At 41.7% G+C, this 24,044-nt stretch overlaps 1 protein-coding gene across 1 annotated transcript in view; it reads left to right on the forward strand.

The window, feature by feature from the left end:
• The window catches only part of Pex13 (peroxin 13), a 137,422-nt gene that overhangs the window by 108,109 nt on the left and 5,269 nt on the right, over window positions 1-24,044 (forward strand). The window contains exon 6 of the mRNA XM_071656740.1: window positions 943-1,141. Coding sequence (XP_071512841.1) covers window positions 943-1,141 — 199 coding nt within the window. The remainder of the gene's footprint in view (window positions 1-942; window positions 1,142-24,044) is intronic.

The raw sequence follows: 24,044 nt of genomic DNA on the forward strand, positions 1-24,044 counted from the left end.
CACTTTCATTTTTACTCACATCAGGTGTGAAACTCATTTCCTAACACTCACATATTCCCACAATGCCTACTTCAGCGGTCATGCTACCCCTTCCTTGGCTTTTGCTCTCACACTGACCCCTGACTTTACCCCTGGGACATTTTTGAACCATTCTTCCCCTTAACCCTAAGCTTTGTTTCACTCAGAGCCATAAGATCCAGGCTCCTTTCTTGAAACACTACCTATCTCTTCTTTCCTCTAATTATGGTTATGTCTCCTCACATTCAAACCCCACAGCCTCATCCTTCTAAAAGGATGAGCACTCCTCACGTGGCTCATTATTTTGTTTGATCTTTTAAAATTTAAGTAGAAGAAATGGGGTTCCTGCCCTTCTTAGTCACTTTCTGCGACACTCAAGGTGTAGATAGGTAACAAAAAGCACATGACACAAACTTAGCACAAGTAGCACATATTCACAAGGAACAGTAGACAATACAATGCATACTAGTGTCACCTGCTTTATTATTGTAGGAAAATATTATTGAATTTATATCTTACATGTGTTTAAAAGGATTTTCTGTATGCTCAAATTTTTTTTTCATATCTTGGGGTATTTTTTTTGTGTGTGTGGAAATGTATTTTCAATTATCTTATGGGACTCTGTTGTGAAGGGACCTACTGTAATTAATGGGGGATGGCTGTACATGAATTGGAATTTAGGGATGAAGTGAAATTGATAGATTAAAATTTTATTAAAACTTTTCTTTAAAAAATTAATTTCAGCCGTCCATTAAACGAACTGGGTTCCAAGTTCATAAGGTATATTAAAGCAGATTTCTGTTATATGAGCTACCATTAAGCAGTGGATGCTTTTTAAATTAGGAATCTCTTGCATCACTTATGACATATAAAAAACTTTTATATGTTTTATTGTAACACATTGTTCTGCTTATTTATCTTCAGGCAGGAGCCAGGAATGAGCTCACTTTCACTGCAGGCCAGTCCCTCTTTTTGGCACCCAAGGACCAGCAGCCTAATGTCCGGGGTTGGCTTTTAGCATCCAATGGTACCAGTTATGGATTGGTGCCAGCTAATTACATCAAGATTTTACGATTATGCTCTAGTTCAACACAACCTCTTAACACCCAGCCGGCACTACAAGGTTAGTGCAATATATATTATTATTATTATATCATTATACTTAATCACTGTTGATGAATAATGACTCATCCACTCATTTTATTTATTTATTTTGCTTTGTCGCTGTCTCTCACTTTAGCGAAGTAGCGCAAGGAAACAGACCTAAAGAAATGGCCCAACCCACCCACGTACACATGTATATACTTACATGTCCACACACACAAATAAACATCCACTCATATACACACATCTATATATATATATATATTTATATTTTTTATTTTTATTTATTATACTTTGTCGCTGTCTCCCGCGTTTGCGAGGTAGCGCAAGGAAACAGACGAAAGAAATGGCCCCCCCCCATACACATGTATATACATACGTCCACACACGCAAATATACATACCTACACAGCTTTCCATGGTTTACCCCAGACGCTTCACATGCCTTGATTCAATCCACTGACAGCACGTCAACCCCGGTATACCACATCGCTCCAATTCACTCTATTCCTTGCCCTCCTTTCACCCTCCTGCATGTTCAGGCCCCGATCACACAAAATCTTTTTCACTCCATCTTTCCACCTCCAATTTGGTCTCCCTCTTCTCCTCGTTCCCTCCACCTCCGACACATATATCCTCTTGGTCAATCTTTCCTCACTCATTCTCTCCATGTGACCAAACCATTTCAAAACACCCTCTTCTGCTCTCTCAACCACGCTCTTTTTATTTCCACACATGTCTCTCACCCTTACGTTACTTACTCGATCAAACCACCTCACACCACACATTGTCCTCAAACATCTCATTTCCAGCACATCCATCCTCCTGCGCACAACTCTATCCATAGTCCACGCCTCGCAACCATACAACATTGTTGGAACCACTATTCCTTCAAACATACCCATTTTTGCTTTCCGAGATAATGTTCTCGACTTCCACACATTCTTCAAGGCTCCCAGAATTTTCACCCCCTCCCCCACCCTATGATCCACTTCTGCTTCCATGGTTCCATCCGCTGCCAGATCCACTCCCAGATATCTAAAACACTTCACTTCCTCCAGTTTTTCTCCATTCAAACTCACCTCCCAATTGAATTGACCCTCAACCCTACTGTACCTAATAACCTTGCTCTTATTCACATTTACTCTTAACTTTCTTCTTTCACACACTTTACCAAACTCAGTCACCAGCTTCTGCAGTTTCTCACATGAATCAGCCACCAGCGCTGTATCATCAGCTAACAACAACTGACTCACTTCCCAAACTCTCTCATCCCCAACAGACTTCATACTTGCCCCTCTTTCCAAAACTCTTGCATTCACCTCCCTAACAACCCCATTCATAAACAAATTAAACAACCATGGAGACATCACACACCCCTGCCGCAAACCTACATTCACTGAGAACCAATCACTTTCCTCTCTTCCTACACGTACACATGCCTTACATCCTCGATAAAAACTTTTCACTGCTTCTAACAACTTGCCTCCCACACCATATATTCTTAATACCTTCCACAGAGCATCTCTATCAACTCTATCATATGCCTTCTCCAGATCCATAAATGCTACATACAAATCCATTTGCTTTTCTAAGTATTTCTCACATACATTCTTCAAAGCAAACACCTGATCCACACATCCTCTGCCACTTCTGAAACCACACTGCTCTTCCCCAATCTGATGCTATGAACATGCCTTCACCCTCTCAATCAATACCCTCCCATATAATTTGCCAGGAATACTCAACAAACTTATACCTCTGTAATTTGAGCACTCACTCTTATCCCCTTTGCCTTTGTACAATGGCACTATGCACGCATTCCGCCAATCCTCAGGCACCTCACCATGAGTCATACATACATTAAATAACCTTACCAACCAGTCAACAATACAGTCACCCCCTTTTTTAATAAATTCCACTGCAATACCATCCAAACCTGCTGCCTTGCCGGCTTTCATCTTCCGCAAAGCTTTTACTACCTCTTCTCTGTTTACCAACTCATTTTCCCTACCCTCTCACTTTGCACACCACCTCGACCAAAACACCCTATATCTGCCACTCTATCATCAAACACATTCAACGACCTTCAAAATACTCACTCCATCTCCTTCTCACATCACCACTATTTGTTATCACCTCCCATTTGCGCCCTTCACTGAAGTTCCCATTTGCTCCCTTGTCTTACGCACTTTATTTACCTCCTTCCAGAACATCTTTTTATTCTCCCTAAAATTTAATGATACTCTCTCACCCCAACTCTCATTTGCCCTTTTTTTCACCTCTTGCACCTTTCTCTTGACCTTCTGTCTCTTTCTTTTATACGTCTCCCACTCAATTTCATTTTTTCCCTGCAAAAATCGTCCAAATGCCTCTCTCTTCTCTTTCACTAATACTCTTACTTCTTCATCCCACCACTCACTACCCTTTCTAATCAACCCACCTCCCACTCTTCTCATGCCACAAGCATCTTTTGCGCAATCCATCACTGATTCCCTAAATACATCCCATTCCTCCCCCACTCCCCTTACTTCCATTGTTCTCACCTTTTTCCATTCTGTACTCAGTCTCTCCTGGTACTTCCTCACACAAGTCTCCTTCCCAAGCTCACTTACTCTCACCACCCTCTTCATCCCAACATTCACTCTTCTTTTCTGAAAACCCATACAAATCTTCACCTTAGCCTCAACAAGATAATGATCAGACATCCCTCCAGTTGCACCTCTCAGCACATTAACATCCAAAAGTCTCTCTTTCGCGCGCCTGTCAATTAACACGTAATCCAATAACGCTCTCTGGTCATCTCTCCTACTTACATAAGTATACTTATGTATATCTCGCTTTTTAAACCAGGTATTCCCAATCATCATATATATATATATATTTTTTTTTTTTTTTAATACTTTGTCGCTGTCTCCCGCGTTTGCGAGGTAGCGCAAGGAAACAGACGAAAGAAATGGCCCAACCCCCCCCCCCATACACATGTATATACATACGTCCACACACGCAAATATACATACCTACACAGCTTTCCATGGTTTATCCCAGACGCTTCACATGCCTTGATTCAATCCACTGACAGCACGTCAACCCCGGTATACCACATCGCTCCAATTCACTCTATTCCTTGCCCTCCTTTCACCCTCCTGCATGTTCAGGCCCCGATCACACAAAATCTTTTTCACTCCATCTTTCCACCTCCAATTTGGTCTCCCTCTTCTCCTCGTTCCCTCCACCTCCGACACATATATCCTCTTGGTCAATCTTTCCTCACTCATTCTCTCCATGTGCCCAAACCACTTCAAAACACCCTCTTCTGCTCTCTCAACCACGCTCTTTTTATTTCCACACATCTCTCTTACCCTTACGTTACTCACTCGATCAAACCACCTCACACCACACATTGTCCTAAAACATCTCATTTCCAGCACATCCATCCTCCTGCGCACAACTCTATCCATAGCCCACGCCTCGCAACCATACAACATTGTTGGAACCACTATTCCTTCAAACATACCCATTTTTGCTTTCGGAGATAATGTTCTTGACTTCCACACATTCTTCAAGGCCCCCAGAATTTTCGCCCCCTCCCCCACCCTATGATCCACTTCCGCTTCCATGGTTCCATCCGCTGCCAGATCCACTCCCAGATATCTAAAACACTTCACTTCCTCCAGTTTTTCTCCATTCAAACTGACCTCCCAATTGACTTGACCCTCAACCCTACTGTACCTAATAACCTTGCTCTTATTCACATTTACTCTTAACTTTCTTCTTCCACACACTTTACCAAACTCAGTCACCAGCTTCTGCAGTTTCTCACATGAATCAGCCACCAGCGCTGTATCATCAGCGAATAACAACTGACTCACTTCCCAAACTCTCTCATCCCCAACAGACTTCATACTTGCCTCTCTTTCCAAAACTCTTGCATTTACCTCCCTAACAACCCCATCCATAAACTGTATTGTTGACTGGTTGGTAAGGTTATTTAATGTATGTATGACTCACGGTGAGGTGCCTGAGGATTGGCGGAATGCGTGCATAGTGCCATTGTACAAAGGCAAAGGGGATAAGAGTGAGTGCTCAAATTACAGAGGTATAAGTTTGTTGAGTATTCCTGGTAAATTATATGGGAGGGTATTGATTGAGAGGGTGAAGGCATGTACAGAGCATCAGATTGGGGAAGAGCAGTGTGGTTTCAGAAGTGGTAGAGGATGTGTGGATCAGGTGTTTGCTTTGAAGAATGTATGTGAGAAATACTTAGAAAAGCAAATGGATTTGTATGTAGCATTTATGGATCTGGAGAAGGCATATGATAGGGTTGATAGAGATGCTCTGTGGAAGGTATTAAGAATATATGGTGTGGGAGGCAAGTTGTTAGAAGCAGTGAAAAGTTTTTATCGAGGATGTAAGGCATGTGTACGTGTAGGAAGAGAGGAAAGTGATTGGTTCTCAGTGAATGTAGGTTTGCGGCAGGGGTGTGTGATGTCTCCATGGTATATATATATATATATGTATATATATAAGCTCAACTCTATCTTTTGGAACTCATGGAATATGATGAGGCACTTTTATGATACACATCTTTAAAGTGTCAGGAAAATAATGGTGGAATTTATCCCAATAAATAGGCAGGTTGGACGTGTGGTTTCAGAAGTGGTAGAGGATGTGTGGATCAGGTGTTTGCTTTGAAGAATGTATGTGAGAAATACTGAGAAAAGCAAATGGATTTGTATGTAGCATTTATGGATGTGGAGAAGGCATATGATAGAGTTGATAGAGATGCTCTGTGGAAGGTATTAAGAATATATGGTGTGGGAGGAAAGTTGTTAGAAGCAGTGAAAAGTTTTTATCGAGGATGTAAGGCATGTGTACGTGTAGGAAGAGAGGAAAGTGATTGGTTCTCAGTGAATGTAGGTTTGCGACAGGGGTGTGTGATGTCTCCATGGTTGTTTAATTTGTTTATGGATGGGGTTGTTAGGGAGGTAAATGCAAGAGTTTTGGAAAGAGGGGCAAGTATGAAGTCTGTTGGGGATGAGAGAGCTTGGGAAGTGGGTCAGTTGTTGTTCGCTGATGATACAGCGCTGGTGGCTGATTCATGTGAGAAACTGCAGAAGCTGGTGACTGAGTTTGGTAAAGTGTGTGGAAGAAGAAAGTTGAGAGTGAATGTGAATAAGAGCAAGGTTATTAGGTACAGTAGGGTTGAGGGTCAAGTCAATTGGGAGGTGAGTTTGAATGGAGAAAAACTGGAGGAAGTGAAGTGTTTTAGATATATGGGAGTGGATCTGGCAGCGGATGGAACCATGGAAGCGGAAGTGGATCATAGGGTGGGGGAGGGGGCGAAAATTCTGGGGGCCTTGAAGAATGTGTGGAAGTCGAGAACATTATCTCGGAAAGCAAAAATGGGTATGTTTGAAGGAATAGTGGTTCCAACAATGTTGTATAGTTGCGAGGCGTGGGCTATGGATAGAGTTGTGCACAGGAGGATGGATGTGCTGGAAATGAGATGTTTGAGGACAATGTGTGGTGTGAGGTGGTTTGATCGAGTGAGTAACGTAAGGGTAAGAGAGATGTGTGGAAATAAAAAGAGCGTGGTTGAGAGAGCAGAAGAGGGTGTTTTGAAGTGGTTTGGGCGCATGGAGAGGATGAGTGAGGAAAGATTGACCAAGAGGATATATGTGTCGGAGGTGGAGGGAGCGAGGAGAAGAGGGAGACCAAATTGGAGGTGGAAAGATGGAGTGAAAAAGATTTTGTGTGATCGGGGCCTGAACATGCAGGAGGGTGAAAGGAGGGCAAGGAATAGAGTGAATTGGAGCGATGTGGTATACCGGGGTTGACGTGCTGTCAGTGGATTGAATCAAGGCATGTGAAGCGTCTGGGGTAAACCATGGAAAGCTGTGTAGGTATGTGTATTTGCGTGGGTGGACGTGTGTATATGCATGTGTGTGGGGGGGGTTTGGCCATTTCTTTCGTCTGTTTCCTTGCGCTACCTCGCAAACGTGGGAGACAGCGACAAAGTATAAAAAAAAAAAAAAAAAATAGGCAGGTTGGACGTTAGCCATGCTGTCTCCAATGAGTTAAAGGTTTTACTGTCAAACTGATTGGTAAGAGTAAAATTATGATGCAGTCATGTTTCCTTTCTGATGAGAATGGTCTTAAGCATTAAAATCAAATCACATGGCAGTCCTGGGTAACGATATTTCTGCCTAATGATATTACTTGTTCAAAAGGCCCTTGCTATCAAGTAGCTCAAACACCTGCTAATTATTATCTCTCCATATATATGTATTTAAACGTTTTTTTGAACATTAGATTTCCCTTTGATGCAAGTTATTTATGGCATATTCTACTTATACCATGTAAATTATGCATAATATATTGTTAATTAGGAGATTCCATTGGACATTGGTATACCTATTGTATTCATTGTGAGTCTAGCCGTTATCATCATTAGCCTATCCCACCCCAGTCTTTTGGTGCTCCTAAGATCATGTTTAATATTTGCATGACTGAAGAGGAAGCTTTAGGTAATCCCAAATACAAGAACTTTATGATTCTTCATTATTTATAAATGTATGTCAGTTGTTATCCCTGGGGATAGGGGATTAAGAATACTTCCCACGTATTCCCTGCGTGTCGTAGAAGGCGACTAAAAGAGGAGGGAGCGGGGGGCTGGAAATCCTCCCCTCTTGTTTTGTTTTTTTTAATTTTCCAAAAGAAGGAACAGAGGGGGCCAGGTGAGGATATTCCAAAAAAGGCCCAGTCCTCTGTTCTTAACGCTACCTCGCTAACGCGGGAAATGGCAAATAGTTTAAAAGAAAAAGATATATATATATATATATATATATATATATATATATATATATATATATATATATATATATATATATATGGGAGCGGGGGGCTGGAAATCCTCCCCTCTCGTTTTTTTTTTTTGATTTTCCAAAAGAAGGAACAGAGAACGAGGCCAGGTGAGGATATTCCCTCAGAGGCCCGGTCCTCTGTTCTTAACGCTACCTTGCTAACGCGGGAAATGGCGAATAGTATGAAAGAAAAGAAAGAAATATATATATATATATATATATATATATAATATATATATATATATATATATATATATATATATATATATATATATATATTTTTTTTTTTTTTTTCAAACTATTCGCCATTTCCCGCATTAGCGAGGTAGCGTTAAGAACAGAGGACTGGGCCCTTTTTCGGAATATATATATATATATATATATATATATATATATATATATATATATATATATATTTATATATATATATATTCTCCTCCTTCATACCATTCGCCATTTCCCGCGTTAGCAAGGTAGCGCCAAGAACAGAGGACCGGACCTCTGAGGGAATATATATAAATATATATTTTTTCTTTCATATTTCAAGCTATTCGCCATTTCCCGCATTAGCGAGGTAGCGTTAAGAACAGAGAACTGGGCCTTTGAGGGAATATCCTTGCCTGGCCCCCTTCTCTGTTACTTCTTTTGGAAAATCAAAGAAAAATAATGAGAGGGGAGGATTTCCAGCCCCCCGCTCCCTCCCCTTTTAGTCGCCTTCTACGACACGCAGGGAATACGTGGGAAGTATTCTTTCTCCCCTATCCCCAGGGATAAATATATATATTTTTTTTTATTTTGCTTTGTCGCTGTCTCCTGCGTTTGCGAGGTAGCGCAAGGAAACAGATGAAAGAAATGGCCAAACCCACCCCCATACACATGTATATACACACACGTCCACACATGCAAATATACATACCTATACATCTCAATGTACACATATACATACACACACAGACACATACATATATACCCATGCACACAATTTACACTGTCTGCCTTTATTCATTTCCATCGCCACCCCGCCACACATGGAATACCATCCCCCTCCCCCCTCATGTGTGCAGGGTAGCACTAGGAAAAGATAACAAAGGCCTCATTCGTTCACACTTAGACTCTAGCTGTCATGCAATAATGCCTGAAAGCACAGCTCCCTTTCCATATCCAGACACCACACAGCTTTCCATGGTTTACCCCAGACGCTTCACATGCCCTGATTCAATCCACTGACAGCACGTCAACCCCGGTATACCACATTGATCCAATTCACTCTATTCCTTGCCCGCCTTTCACCCTCCTGCATGTTCAGGCCCCGATCACTCAAAATCTTTTTCACTCCATCTTTCCACCTCCAATTTGGTCTCCCACTTCTCCTCGTTCCCTCCACCTCCGACACATATATCCTCTTGGTCAATCTTTCCTCACTCATTCTCTCCATGTGCCCAAACCATTTCAAAACACCCTCTTCTGCTCTCTCAACCATGCTCTTTTTATTTCCACACATCTCTCTTACCCTTACATTACTTACTTGATCAAACCACCTCACACCACACATTGTCCTCAAACATCTCATTTCCAGCACATCCACCCTCCTGCGCACAACTCTATCCATAGTCCACGCCTCGCAACCATACAACATTGTTGGAACCACTATTCCTTCAAACATACCCATTTTTGCTTTCCGAGATAATGTTCTCGACTTCCACACATTCTTCAATGCTCCCAGAATTTTCGCCCCCTCCCCCACCCTATGAGTCACTTCCACTTCCATGGTTCCATCCGCTGCCAGATCCACTCCCAGATATCTAAAACACTTTACTTCCTCCAGTTTTTCTCCATTCAAACTTACCTCCCAATTGACTTGACCCTCAACCCTACTGTACCTAATAACCTTGCTCTTATTCACATTTACTCTTAACTTTCTTCTTTCACACACTTTACCAAACTCAGTCACCAGCTTCTGCAGTTTCTCACATGAATCAGCCACCAGTGCTGTATCATCAGCGAACAACAACTGACTCACTTCCCAAGCTCTCTCATCCACAACAGACTTCACACTTGCCCCTCTTTCCAAAACTCTTGCATTCACCTCCCTAACAACCCCATCCATAAACAAATTAAACAACCATGGAGACATCACACACCCCTGCCGCAAACCTACATTCACTGAGAACCAATCACTTTCCTCTCTTCCTACACGTACACATGCCTTACATCCTCGATAAAAACTTTTCCTGCTTCTAACAACTTGCCTCCCACACCATATATTCTTAATACCTTCCACAGAGCTTCTCTATCAACTCTATCATATGCCTTCTCCACATCCATAAATGCTACATACAAATCCATTTGTTTTTCTAAGTACTTCTCGCATACATTCTTCAAAGCAAACACCTGATCCACACATCCTCTACCACTTCTGAAACCACACTGCCCTTCCCCAATCTGATGCTCTATACATGCCTTCACCCTCTCAATCAATACCCTCCCATATATTTTACCAGGAATACTCAACAAACTTATACCTCTGTAATTTGAGCACTCACTCTTATCCCCTTTGCCTTTCTACAATGGCACTATGCACACATTCCGCCAATCCTGAGGCACCTCACCATGAGTCATACATACATTAAATAACCTTACCAACCAGTCAACAATACAGTCACCCCCTTTTTTAATAAATTCCACTGCAATACCATCCAAACCTGCTGCCTTGCCGGCTTTCATCTTCCGCAAAGCTTTTACTACCTCTTCTCTGTTTACCAAATCATTTTCCCTAACCCTCTCACTTTGCACACCACCTTGACCAAGACACCCTATATCTGCCACTCTATCATCAAACACACTCAACAAACCTTTAAAATACTCACTCCATCTCCCTGTCACATCACCACTACTTGTTATCACCTCCCCATTAGCGCCCTTCACTGAAGTTCCCATTTGCTCCCTTGTCTTACGCACTTTATTTACCTCCATCCAGAACATCTTTTTATTCTCCCTAAAATTTAATGATACTCTCTCACCCCAACTCTCATTTGCCCTCTTTTTCACCTCTTGCACCTTTCTCTTGACCTCCTGTCTCTTTCTTTTATACATCTCCCACTCAATTGCATTTTTTCCCTGCAAAAATCGTCCAAATGCCTCTCTCTTCTCTTTCACTAATAATCTTACTTCTTCATCCCACCACTCACTACCCTTTCTAATCAACCCACCTCCCACGCTTCTCATGCCACAAGCATCTTTTGCGCAATCCATCACTGATTCCCTAAAAACATCCCATTCCTCCCCCACTCCCCTTACTTCCATTGTTCTCACCTTTTTCCATTTTGTACTCAGTCTCTCCTGGTACTTCCTCACACAAGTCTCCTTCCCAAGCTAACTTACTCTCACCACCCTCTTCACCCCAACATTCACTCTTTTTTTCTGAAAACCCATACAAATCTTCACCTTAGCCTCCACAAGATAATGATCAGACATCCCTCCAGTTGCACCTCTCAGCACATTTACATCCAAAAGTCTCTCTTTTGCGCGCCTGTCAATTAACACGTAATCCAGTAACGCTCTCTGGCCATCTCTCCTACTTACATACGTATACTTATGTATATCTCGCTTTTTAAACCAGGTATTCCCAATCACCAGTCCTTTTTCAGCACATAAATCTACAAGCTCTTCACCATTTCCATTTACAACACTGAACACCCCATATATACCAATTCTTCCCTCAATTGCCACATTACTCACCTTTGCATTCAAATCACCCATCACTGTAACCCGGTCGCGTGCATCAAAACCACTAACGCACTCATTCAGCTGCTCCCAAAACATTTGCCTCTCATGATCTTTCTTTTCATGCCCAGGTGCATATGCACCAATAATCACCCATCTCTCTCCATCAACTTTCAGTTTTACCCATATTAATTGAGAATTTACTTTCTTACATTCTATCACATACTCCCACAACTCCTGTTTCAGGAGTACTGCTACTCCTTCCCTTGCTCTTGTCCTCTCACTAACCCCTGACTTTACTCCCAAGACATTCCCAAACCACTCTTCCCCTTTACCCTTGAGCTTCTTTCACTCAGAGCCAAAACATCCAGGTTCCTTTCCTCAAACATACTACCTACCTATCCTTTTTTTCATCTTGGTTACATCCACACACATTTAGACACCCCAATCTGAGTCTACGAGGAGGATGAGCACTCCCCGCGTGACTCCTTCTGTTTCCCATTTTTTAGAAAGTTAAAAATACAAAGAGGGGAGGATTTCTGGCCCTCTGCTCCCGTCCCCTCTAGTTGCCTTCCACGACACGTTAGGAATGCGTGGGAAGTATTCTTTCACCCCTATCCCCAGGGATAATATATATATATACATACACACACACATACACACACACACAAGGAAACAGACGAAAGAAATGGCCCAACCCCCCCCCATACACATGTATATACATACGTCCACACACGCAAATAGACATACCTACACAGCTTTCCATGGTTTACCCCAGACGCTTCACATGCCTTGATTCAATCCACTGACAGGACGTCAACCCCGGTATACCACATCGCTCCAATTCACTCTATTCCTTGCCCTCCTTTCACCCTCCTGCATGTTCAGACCCCGATCACACAAAATCTTTTTCACTCCATCTTTCCACCTCCAATTTGGTCTCCCTCTTCTCCTCGTTCCCTCCACCTCTGACATATATATCCTCTTGGTCAATCTTTCCTCACTCATTCTCTCCATGTGCCCAAACCACTTCAAAACACCCTCTTCTGCTCTCTCAACCACGCTCTTTTTATTTCCACACATCTCTCTTACCCTTACGTTACTCACTCGATCAAACCACCTCACACCACACATTGTCCTCAACATCTCATTTCCAGCACATCCATCCTCCTGCGCACAACTCTATCCATAGCCCACGCCTCGCAACCATACAACATTGTTGGAACCACTATTCCTTCAAACATACCCATTTTTGCTTTCCGAGATAATGTTCTCGACTTCCACACATTCTTCAAGGCCCCCAGAATTTTCGCCCCCTCCCCCACCCTATGATCCACTTCCGCTTCCATGGTTCCATCCACTGCCAGATCCACTCCCAGATATCTAAAACACTTCACTTCCTCCAGTTTTTCTCCATTCAAACTCACCTCCCAATTGACTTGACCCTCAACCCTACTGTACCTAATAACCTTGCTCTTATTCACATTTACTCTTAAATTTCTTCTTCCACACACTTTACCAAACTCAGTCACCAGCTTCTGCAGTTTCTCACATGAATCAGCCACCAGCACTGTATCATCAGCAAACAACAACTGACTCACTTCCCCAGCTCTCTCATCCCCGACAGACTTCATACTTGCCCCTCTTTCCAAAACTCTTGCATTTACTTCCCTAACAACCCCATCCATAAACAAATTAAACATCCATGGAGACATCACACACCCCTGCCGCAAACCTACATTCACTGAGAACCAATCACTTTCCTCTCTTCCTACACGTACACATGCCTTACATCCTCAATAAAAACTTTTCACTGCTTCTAACAACTTTCCTCCCACACCATATATTCTTAATACCTTCCACAGAGCATCTCTATCAACTCTATCATATGCCTTCTCCAGATCCATAAATGCTACATACAAATCCATTTGCTTTTCTAAGTATTTCTCACATACATTCTTCAAAGCAAACACCTGATCCACACATCCTCTACCACTTCTGAAACCACACTGCTCTTCCCCAATCTGATGCTCTGTACATGCCTTCACCCTCTCAATCAATACCCTCCCATATAATTTACCAGGAATACTCAACAAACTTATACCTCTGTAATTTGAGCACTCACTCTTATCCCCTTTGCCTTTGTACAATGGCACTATGCACGCATTCCGCCAATCCTCAGGCACCTCACCATGAGTCATACATACATTAAATAACCTTACCAACCAGTCAACAATACAGTCACCCCCTTTTTTTTATAAATTCCACTGCAATACCATCCAAACCTGCTGCCTTGCCGGCTTTCATCTTCCGCAAAGCTTTCACTACCTCTTCTCTGTTTACCAAATCATTTTCCCTAACCCTCTCACTTTGCACACCACCTCGACCAAAACACCCTATATCTGCCACTCTATCATCAAACACATTCAACAAACCTTCAAAATACTCACTCCATCTCCTTCTCACATCACCACTACTTGTTATCACCTCCCCATTTGCGCCCTTCACTGAAGTTCCCATTTGCTCCCTTGTCTCACGCACTTTATTTACCTCCTTCCAGAACATCTTTTTATTTTCCCTAAAATTTAATGATACTTTCTCACCCCAACTCTCATTTGCCCTTTTTTTCACCTCTTGCACCTTTCTCTTGACCTCCTGTCTCTTTCTTTTATACATCTCCCACTCACTTGCATTTTTTCCCTGCAAAAATCGTCCAAATGCCTCTCTCTTCTCTTTCACTAATACTCTTACTTCTTCATCCCACCACTCACTACCCTTTCTAATCAACCCACCTCCCACTCTTCTCATGCCACAAGCATCTTTTGCGCAATCCATCACTGATTCCCTAAATACATCCCATTCCTCCCCCACTCCCCTTACTTCCATTGTTCTCACCTTTTTCCATTCTGTACTCAGTCTCTCCTGGTACTTCCTCACACAGGTCTCCTTCCCAAGCTCACTTACTCTCACCACCCTCTTCACCCCAACATTCACTCTTCTTTTCTGAAAACCCATACAAATCTTCACCTTAGCCTCCACAAGATAATGATCAGACATCCCTCCAGTTGCACCTCTCAGCACATTAACATCCAAAAGTCTCTCTTTCGCACGCCTGTCAATTAACACGTAATCCAATAACGCTCTTTGGCCATCTCTCCTACTTACATAAGTATACTTATGTATATCTCGCTTTTTAAACCAGGTATTTCCAATCATCAGTCCTTTTTCAGCACATAAATCTACAAGCTCTTCACCATTTCCATTTACAACACTGGACACCCCATGTATACCAATTATTCCCTCAACTGCCACATTACTCACCTTTGCATTCAAATCACCCATCAAAACCACTAACACACTCATTCAGCTGCTCCCAAAACACTTGCCTCTCTTGATCTTTCTTCTCATGCCCAGGTGCATATGCACCAATAATCACCCACCTCTCTCCATCAACTTTCAGTTCTACCCATATTAATCGAGAATTTACTTTCTTACATTCTATCACATACTCCCACAACTCCTGTTTCAGGAGTATTGCTACTCCTTCCCTTGCTCTTGCCCTCTCACTAACCCCTGACTTTACTCCCCAGACATTCCCAAACCACTCTTCCCCTTTACCCTTGAGCTTTGTTTCACTCAGAGCCAAAACATCCAGGTTCCTTTCCTCAAACATACTACCTATCTCTCCTTTTTTCACATCTTGGTTACATCCACACACATTTAGGCACCCCACTCTGAGCCTTCGAGGAGGATGAGCACTCCCCGCGTGACTCCTTCCTCTGTTTCCCATTTTAGAAAGTTAATACAAGGAGGGGAGGATTTCTGGCCCCCCCGCTCCCGTCCCCTCTAGTCGCTTTCTACGACACGCGTGGAATACGTGGGAAGTATTCTTTCACCCCTATCCCCAGGGATGATAGAGTCGCAGATATAGGGTGTTTTGGTCGAGGTGGTGTGCAAAGTGAGAGGGTTAGGGAAAATGATTTGGTAAACAGAGAAGAGGTAGTGAAAGCTTTGCGGAAGATGAAAGCCGGCAAGGCAGCAGGTTTGGATGGTATTGCAGTGGAATTTATTAAAAAAGGGGGTGACTGTATTGTTGACTGGTTGGTAAGGTTATTTAATGTATGTATGACTCATGGTGAGGTGCCTGAGGATTGGCAGAATGCGTGCATAGTGCCATTGTACAAAGGCAAAGGGGATAAGAGTGAATGCTCAAATTACAGAGGTATAAGTTTGTTGAGTATTCCTGGTAAATTATATGGGAGGGTATTGATTGAGAGGGTGAAGGCATGTACAGAGCATCAGATTGGGGAAGAGCAGTGTGGTTTCAGAAGTGGTAGAGGATGTGTGGATCAGGTGTTTGCTTTGAAGAATGTATGTGAGAAATACTTAGAAAAGCAAATGGATTTGTATGTAGCATTTATGGATCTGGAGAAGGCATATGATAGAGTTGATAGAGATGCTCTGTGGAAGGTATTAAGAATATATGGTGTGGGAGGAAAGTTGTTAGAAGCAGTGAAAAGTTTTTATCGAGGATGTAAGGCATGTGTACGTGTAGGAAGAGAGGAAAGTGATTGGTTCTCAGTGAATGTAGGTTTGCGGCAGGGGTGTGTGATGTCTCCATGGTTGTTTAATTTGTTTATGGATGGGGTTGTTAGGGAGGTGAATGCAAGAGTTTTGGAAAGAGGGGCAAGTATGAAGTCTGTTGGGGATGAGAGAGCTTGGGAAGTGAGTCAGTTGTTGTTCGCTGATGATACAGCGCTGGTGGCTGATTCATGTGAGAAACTGCAGAAGCTGGTGACTGAGTTTGGTAAAGTGTGTGGAAGAAGAAAGTTAAGAGTAAATGTGAATAAGAGCAAGGTTATTAGGTACAGTAGGGTTGAGGGTCAAGTCAATTGGGAGGTGAGTTTGAATGGAGAAAAACTGGAGGAAGTTAAGTGTTTTAGATATCTGGGAGTGGATCTGGCAGCGGATGGAACCATGGAAGCGGAAGTGGATCATAGGGTGGGGGAGGGGGCGAAAATTCTGGGGGCCTTGAAGAATGTGTGGAAGTCGAGAACATTATCTCGGAAAGCAAAAATGGGTATGTTTGAATGGTGGTTCCAACAATGTTGTATGGTTGCGAGGCGTGGGCTATGGATAGAGTTGTGCACAGGAGGATGGATGTGCTGGAAATGAGATGTTTGAGGACAATGTGTGGTGTGAGGTGGTTTGATCGAGTAAGTAACGTAAGGGTAAGAGAGATGTGTGGAAATAAAAAGAGCGTGGTTGAGAGAGCAGAAGAGGGTGTTTTGAAGTGGTTTGGGCACATGGAGAGGATGAGTGAGGAAAGATTGACCAAGAGGATATATGTGTCGGAGGTGGAGGGAGCAAGGAGAAGAGGGAGACCAAATTGGAGGTGGAAAGATGGAGTGAAAAAGATTTTGTGTGATCGGGGCCTGAACATGCAGGAGGGTGAAAGGAGGGCAAGGAATAGAGTGAATTGGAGCGATGTGGTATACCGGGGTTGACGTGCTGTCAGTGGATTGAATCAAGGCATGTGAAGCGTCTGGGGTAAACCATGGAAGGCTGTGTAGGTATGTATATTTGCGTGTGTGGACGTATGTATATACATGTGTATGGGGGGGGGGTTGGGCCATTTCTTTCGTCTGTTTCCTTGCGCTACCTCGCAAACGCGGGAGAAAGCGACAAAGTATAATAAAAAAATAAAATAATATATATATATATATATACATATGAAAAATGTGAGATATATATATATATATATATATATATATATATATATATATATATATATATATATATATATATATATATATATATAGGAAGAGAGGAAAGTGATTGTTTCCCATTGAATGTCAGTTTGCGGCGAGGGTGTGTGATGTCCCCATGTTTTTTTAATTGTTTATAGATGGGGTGGTTAGGGAGGTGATTGCAAGAGTTTTGGAGAGAGGGGCAAGTATGCAGTCTGTTATGGATGAGAGGGCTTGGGAAGTAAGTCAGTTGTTGTTCGCTGATGATACAGCACTGGTGGCTGATTTGGATGAGAAACTGCAGATGCTGGTGACTGAGTTTGGTAAAGTATGTGAAAGGAGAAAGTTGAGAGTAAATGTGAATAAGATCAAGGTTATTAGGTTCAGCAGGGTTGAGGGACAAGTTAATTGGGAGGTAAGTCTGAATGGAGAAAAACTGGAGGAATTGGAATGTTTTAGGTATCTAGGAATGGACTTAGCAGGGGATGGAACCTTGCAAGTAGAAGTGAGTCACAGGGTAGGGGAGGGGATGAAGGTTCTGGGAGCGTTAAGGAATGCATAGAAGGCGAGAACGTTATCACCGAGAACAAAAATAGGTATGTTTAAAGGAATAGTGGCTCAAACAGTGTTATATGGTTGTAAGGCATGGGCTGTAGATAGGGTTGTACGGAGGAGGATGGATATGTTGGAAATTGAGTGTTTGAGGACAATATGTGGTGTGAGGTGGTTTGATAAGTGAGTAATGAAAGGGTAAGAGAGATGTGTGGAAATAAGAAGATTGTGGTTGAGAGAGCACAGTGGCGTATCTAGGGTATGGCAGGTAGGGCAGGTGCCGTGGGCACCACTCATCAGGTTTATTTTTTGACATATACTACCTGATTGAAGTTTTTAATGGTTTGGTTTTTGTGAGATGAAAAAGAAACTTGCCTACTTTTCAACTATAGTAATATTTTGATACTATCAGTTGCATTGCCACTTCTATATTAGAATCTTTATAAAATGAATCTTTAAATCTTTAAGAGTTTATATGAATTTAAGTTTGGCCTAACTCTTCAGTAGTTTATAATTACACTGTATATATTTTTATATAAATCCACTGTATGTACATTTTTAACCAAGCCAGAGGTGCATTTTCAGTGCTTGCCATAGGCGCTATTTCCCCTAGATACACCCCTGAGAGAGCTGAGGAGGGTGTGTTGAAATGGTTTGGACATGTGGAGAGAACGAGTGAGGAAAGATTGACAAAGAAGATATATGTGTCAGAGGTGGAGGGAACAAGGAGAAGTGCGAGACGAAATTGGAATAGAGTGAATTGGAATGATATGGTATACCGAGGTCGACGTGCTGTTAATGGATTGAACCAGGGTATGTGAAGCATCTGGGGTAAACCATGGAGTCTGGGGTAAACCATGGAAAGGTCTGTAGGGCCTGGATGTGGAAAGAGAGTTGTGGTTTCGGTGCAGTACACATGACTGCTAGAGACTGAGTGTGAACGAATGTGGCCTTTTTTTGTCTTTTCCTAACATTACCTCGCTTGAGGGGGGGATGCTATTTCATGTGTGGTGGGTGGTGACGGGAATGGATGAAGACAGCATGTATGAATATGTACATGTGTATATATGTATATGTCTGTGTATGTATATGTATCTATATGTTGAAATGTTAGGTATGTATATGTGCATGTGTGGGCATTTATGTATATACATGTGTATGCGGGTGGGTTGGGCCATTCCTTGTCTGTTTCCTTGCACTACCTCGCTAATGCGAAAGACAGCGATTAAGTATAATAGAAGAGAAATAAACACACACATATACATACATATACATATCAACATATACATACTTATACTTACACAGACACAGACATATACATATATATACACATGTACATGCTCATACTTGCTTCCCTTCATCCATTTCTGGCACTACCCTGCCCCATAGTAAACAGCATCATTACCCCGTGCTTCAGCAAGGTAGTACCAGAAAAACACAAAAAAGTTGATATTCATTCACACTCAGTCTCTGACTGTCATGTGTAATGCACCAAAACCACAGCTTCCTATCCATATCCAGCTCCCACAGACCTTTCCATGGTTTACTCCAGACTTTTCATAAGCCCTGGTTCAGTCCATTGACAGCATGCCAACCATGTTATACCACATCATTCCAATTCACTCTATTCCCTGCATACCTCTAACCCACCAGTATGTTTAAGCCCTGATCGCTCAAAATCTTTTTCACCCCATCCTTCCACCTCCAATTTGGTCTCCTGCTTCTCCTTGTTCTCTCCACACCCAACACATACATCCTTTTTGTCAATCTTTCTTCACTCATTCTCTCCATATGTCCAGACCATTTCAACACACCCTCTTCTGCTCTTTCAACTGCACTCTTTATATTTCTACACATCTATGTTATCATTTCATTGCTTCCTCAGTCATTGCACCACACACCACATATTGTCCTCAGACATTTCATTTACAACATTTCTACCCTCCTCCACACAACCCTATCTATAGCCCATGCCTCACAACCATGTAATATTGTTGGAACTACTATTCCTTCAAACATACCCATTTTTGCTCTCTGAGATAATGTTCTCTCCTTTCACACATTCTTTATTGCTCCCAGAACCTTCGCCCCCTCCCCCACCCTGTGACTTACTTCTGCTTCCATGGTTCCATCCACTGCTAAATCCACTCCCAGATATCTAAAACACTTCGCTTTCTCAAATTTTTCTCTCGTCAAACTTACATCCCAATTGACTTGTCCCTCAACCCTACTGAACCTAATAACATTGTTCTTATTCACATTTATTCTCAACTTTCTCCTTTCACACACTTTTCCAAACTCAGTCAACAACTTCTGGAGTTTCTCACGTGAATCAGCCACTAGGGCTGTATCATCAGCAAACAACAACTAACTCACTTCCCAAGCTCTCTCATCCCCAACTGACTGCATACTTGTCCCTCTTTCCAAAACTCTTGCATTTACCTCCCTAACCACCCCATCCATAAACAAATTAAACAACCATGGGGACATCACTTATCCCTGCCACAAACCGACATTCACTGTGAACCAGTCACTCTCCTCTCTTCCTACTTGTACACATGCCTTACATCCTTGGTAAATAAGTTTCACTGCTACTAGCAACTTACCTCCCACACCATATATTCTTAAGACCTTCCATAAAGCATCTCCATCAACACCATCATATGCGTCCTCCAGATCCATAAATGCTACATACATATCCATCTGCCTTTTTAAGTATTTCTCATGCACATTCTTCAAAGCAAACATGTGATCCACACTGTGACTATTATTGTTTTGGGGGGTAATTTCAGGCCTCTAGCACTGCCTGAGCCAGGAAAGGCTAGTATGGAAGAGATATGTTTAAATGAAAACACTAGAGAACAAATGTTTGTGGATGGTATGGGGACATGTTAAGAAGTAAGACCAGAGGGTAACACAACTAGAGCTAGAGTTAAAAAACTGAGGCTAGAGAGGAACAGAAATACAGTTTAATGGGATTCAGGAAATACTAAACCAGGGGAAAGAAGATGAAGCCATTTAAAATCAGACATAGTCTAATGGGTCTTCTCTTGATGTGCTAGAAGCTGTTCAGTCAGAGGATGGGATTGTTGTGCTTATGGAACCTATTTGTGACAATATTAGGCAGGGAATTACAGGAGTAATATTGGCAACCATTCAGAGGTAAAGGAATGGACAAAGCACAGACAGACTTTTTTTTAACATATAGGGCACAGAAGTGCAGAAGGAGCACTGTCGGCAGCTGTTCAGTTCAAGAAAAGGACTAACAAACAGAGATGGATGATAGCAGTGGGTAAGGAAGTTTGGAAAGAATAATGTTGGCAGCAGGTCAACAGCCACAGAGCACGAAGAGGAATGTAGACTCAGGGAGATACAAACAGAAGTACACAGGAAATTAAGTGAAGCGGTTGAAAGAATGATATACACTGTTAGAGATGAAGCAATCAAGGAAGTTTATGGGCTAGTTGATGAAAGGTTTAGAAAAGTACATAGCATACAGGATCAGTGATTGCTGCCTACAAGAGATATGATAAAGTTAGAGACACTTAGGTTGATATACTTATACACTGAGGGACCAAGCTGAAAAGTTTTAGGCACCAAAATTAGAAAGATTAGTAGAGTATGAGGCTGAGACGTAACTGAGTATTTTTTGCTTGGAAGATCATACAACAGAGTAGAAAGAAAGGAAAGAGAAACTTGAGATGCGTATTATAAGATTACTGGAGGGTATAGGATTACCAAATGCTATTTCCTTGATAAAGGAAAGAAGAATTGGTGGTTATTATGAAAATGTAAGGGAGCAACCATTTATAGTTACTTTTGACTTGGAGTCATCAAGGCATGGAGTACTTAGGATAAGGAACTGGAATTCAAGGCTCATATGGGAGCTGGAGTCATGGAACTAAGCTTGAAATCTCACCACTTCTGCCGAGAGGGGGTACACGATAACAAAAAAAGGGAAAGTAATGTGAAGGAGGGGAAGGATTATCCCTCGTGATATGAGATAGCTCTGAGTTTCAAGAAGTATTGAAAGATAGCCCATTCAGACAAAGTATAGAATGGGAAGAGTGACTAGAGGGCAGATGTGCATATTAATGTTATTATAAGAGATAGACTGGGAAAAATTAGAGTCTCAAGAAGATAGGAAGTCATAGAGGCACAAGTTTTAGAGTGTTTACAAGAAGATATCCTACACCAGCATGCACACAAGGATAAGAGGGACTGATTCATGACCATTGTAAGATCTTGTCTTTACTCATACTAACATGGATATTGAGAACATTACATATGATACACCATTTGGAAGTGATCATGTGATTCTTAAGTTTGAGTGTTTGGTAAATGAGGACATTAAAAGACCAGAGATGAAATTGGACCTAGAGATTGCAGAAACTACATAAATCTTAATCATTTGTATGGTAACGTAGATTGAGGAAAAGAGTTCATTTGCTAGAAACCACGACTTTGTTGTGTGAGATTTTGTGAAATTTACAATGAAAGTGCAGAGATATTAGTACCTCAAGACTCAAATACAGAGGGAACAGTAAGAAAGAGGAAAGAATGGTTCAGTTAAAGATGCCAAAACATAAAGGAACTCTGAGATGCACAGTGGCGAAGATATGGGCATCATTTCAGCTAGCCAGCACTTACAAGGTATAAGAGAACATGGAGTGAGTATTGTAAGATAAGAAAGGAGGAACAAAAGAATTCTGAAAAGAATATTGTGGACAGAGTAGGACAAATCCAAAACTATTCCATAGAATCATCAGGAGTCAGTTGTCAGTTAAGGAGCAACTGATTAAGCCAAGGGATTCTGAGGAAAAATTGTGGAGGATGATGTAAGATTATGTGAGGAAATGAATAAAAGGTTCAAAATTTTTTTCACAGCAGAAAACATTATAGCCCTAACGCCAGTGAAAAGAAATGGAATTTAGGTCTTGGAAGTCATTGAGATATCTAGAAAGGATAATCTGGAACAGAATACTAAAAGGACTTGACCAATACTTGACCAATAAAAGGCTCATGATTCTGATGAAATTTTATCATTTTTGCTAAAGATGTGGGTAGATATGTTTGATAAAACACTTGAATTAAAGTTCAAAATGTCACTAGAGAGACAAAATGCCAAGGGAATGAAAAAGGGTAAACATCTTATCTTAGTATAATAAAAGGACTGGTTTCATTAATGAATGTTATTTGTAAGTTTCTGTAAAAGATTATTTTACAAGTGGATGACTCTGTATGGATAAGAAAGTTCCTGAGTGAGAGAGAGCATGGTTTTAAAGAAAGGAGGACATATGTGACTAACTTCTACAAGAGAGTGAGCTCAGTCTTGGGCAGAAGGGTAAGCTTGGTGGACTGTTTGTACTTGGATTGCCAGAAAGCATTTGACACTGACCCACATTGGGAAGCTGATTAAGAAGCTGGATCATTAGGTAGGAATGAGGGAAAAATTCCTTCAGTAGATTGAAGATTACCTTGGTGGGAATACAAATGTTGAATGTTAGAGGAGCCTTTTCTAGGTGGGTTAATGTGACCAGCAGAGTGACAAAGGGTTTAGTTCTGGGACCATTACTCTGCTTGATCTATATTAATGACTTGCCTGAAGGTATGGACTCGTACCTGAATACATCTGCAGATGATAAAAAGGCATGAGGGGAAATAAAAAGCAAAGAGGATTGTATCAGTATAAGGGAACCTTGCAGACTCCCAAGTTAAAATGAAACATGGCTGATGAAATTCAACCTAAGCATATATAAAGTACTGTGGATGAAACAAAGCAAATGATTATTATGATTATTATCTTGCAGGAAATAAGCATCTGGATTCTTTGTATGAGAAGGACTTGGGAGTTAACATCACCCCTAATCTGTCACCAGAGTCCCATATTAGGAGAATAGGTAGAGAGGCAATTGTGTGTTGGCAAATTACAGAATGGCCATCAAGTATATGGGTAAGGAAATATTTAGCAAGCTATTCATATAAGGCCAGAACAAGAATATGCATCTCAGGTTCACCAAAAGAAGCATAAA

This window comes from Panulirus ornatus, chromosome 63 (genome assembly GCF_036320965.1).
Source record: "Panulirus ornatus isolate Po-2019 chromosome 63, ASM3632096v1, whole genome shotgun sequence".
In the NCBI taxonomy this organism is placed as follows: Eukaryota; Metazoa; Arthropoda; class Malacostraca; order Decapoda; family Palinuridae; genus Panulirus; species Panulirus ornatus.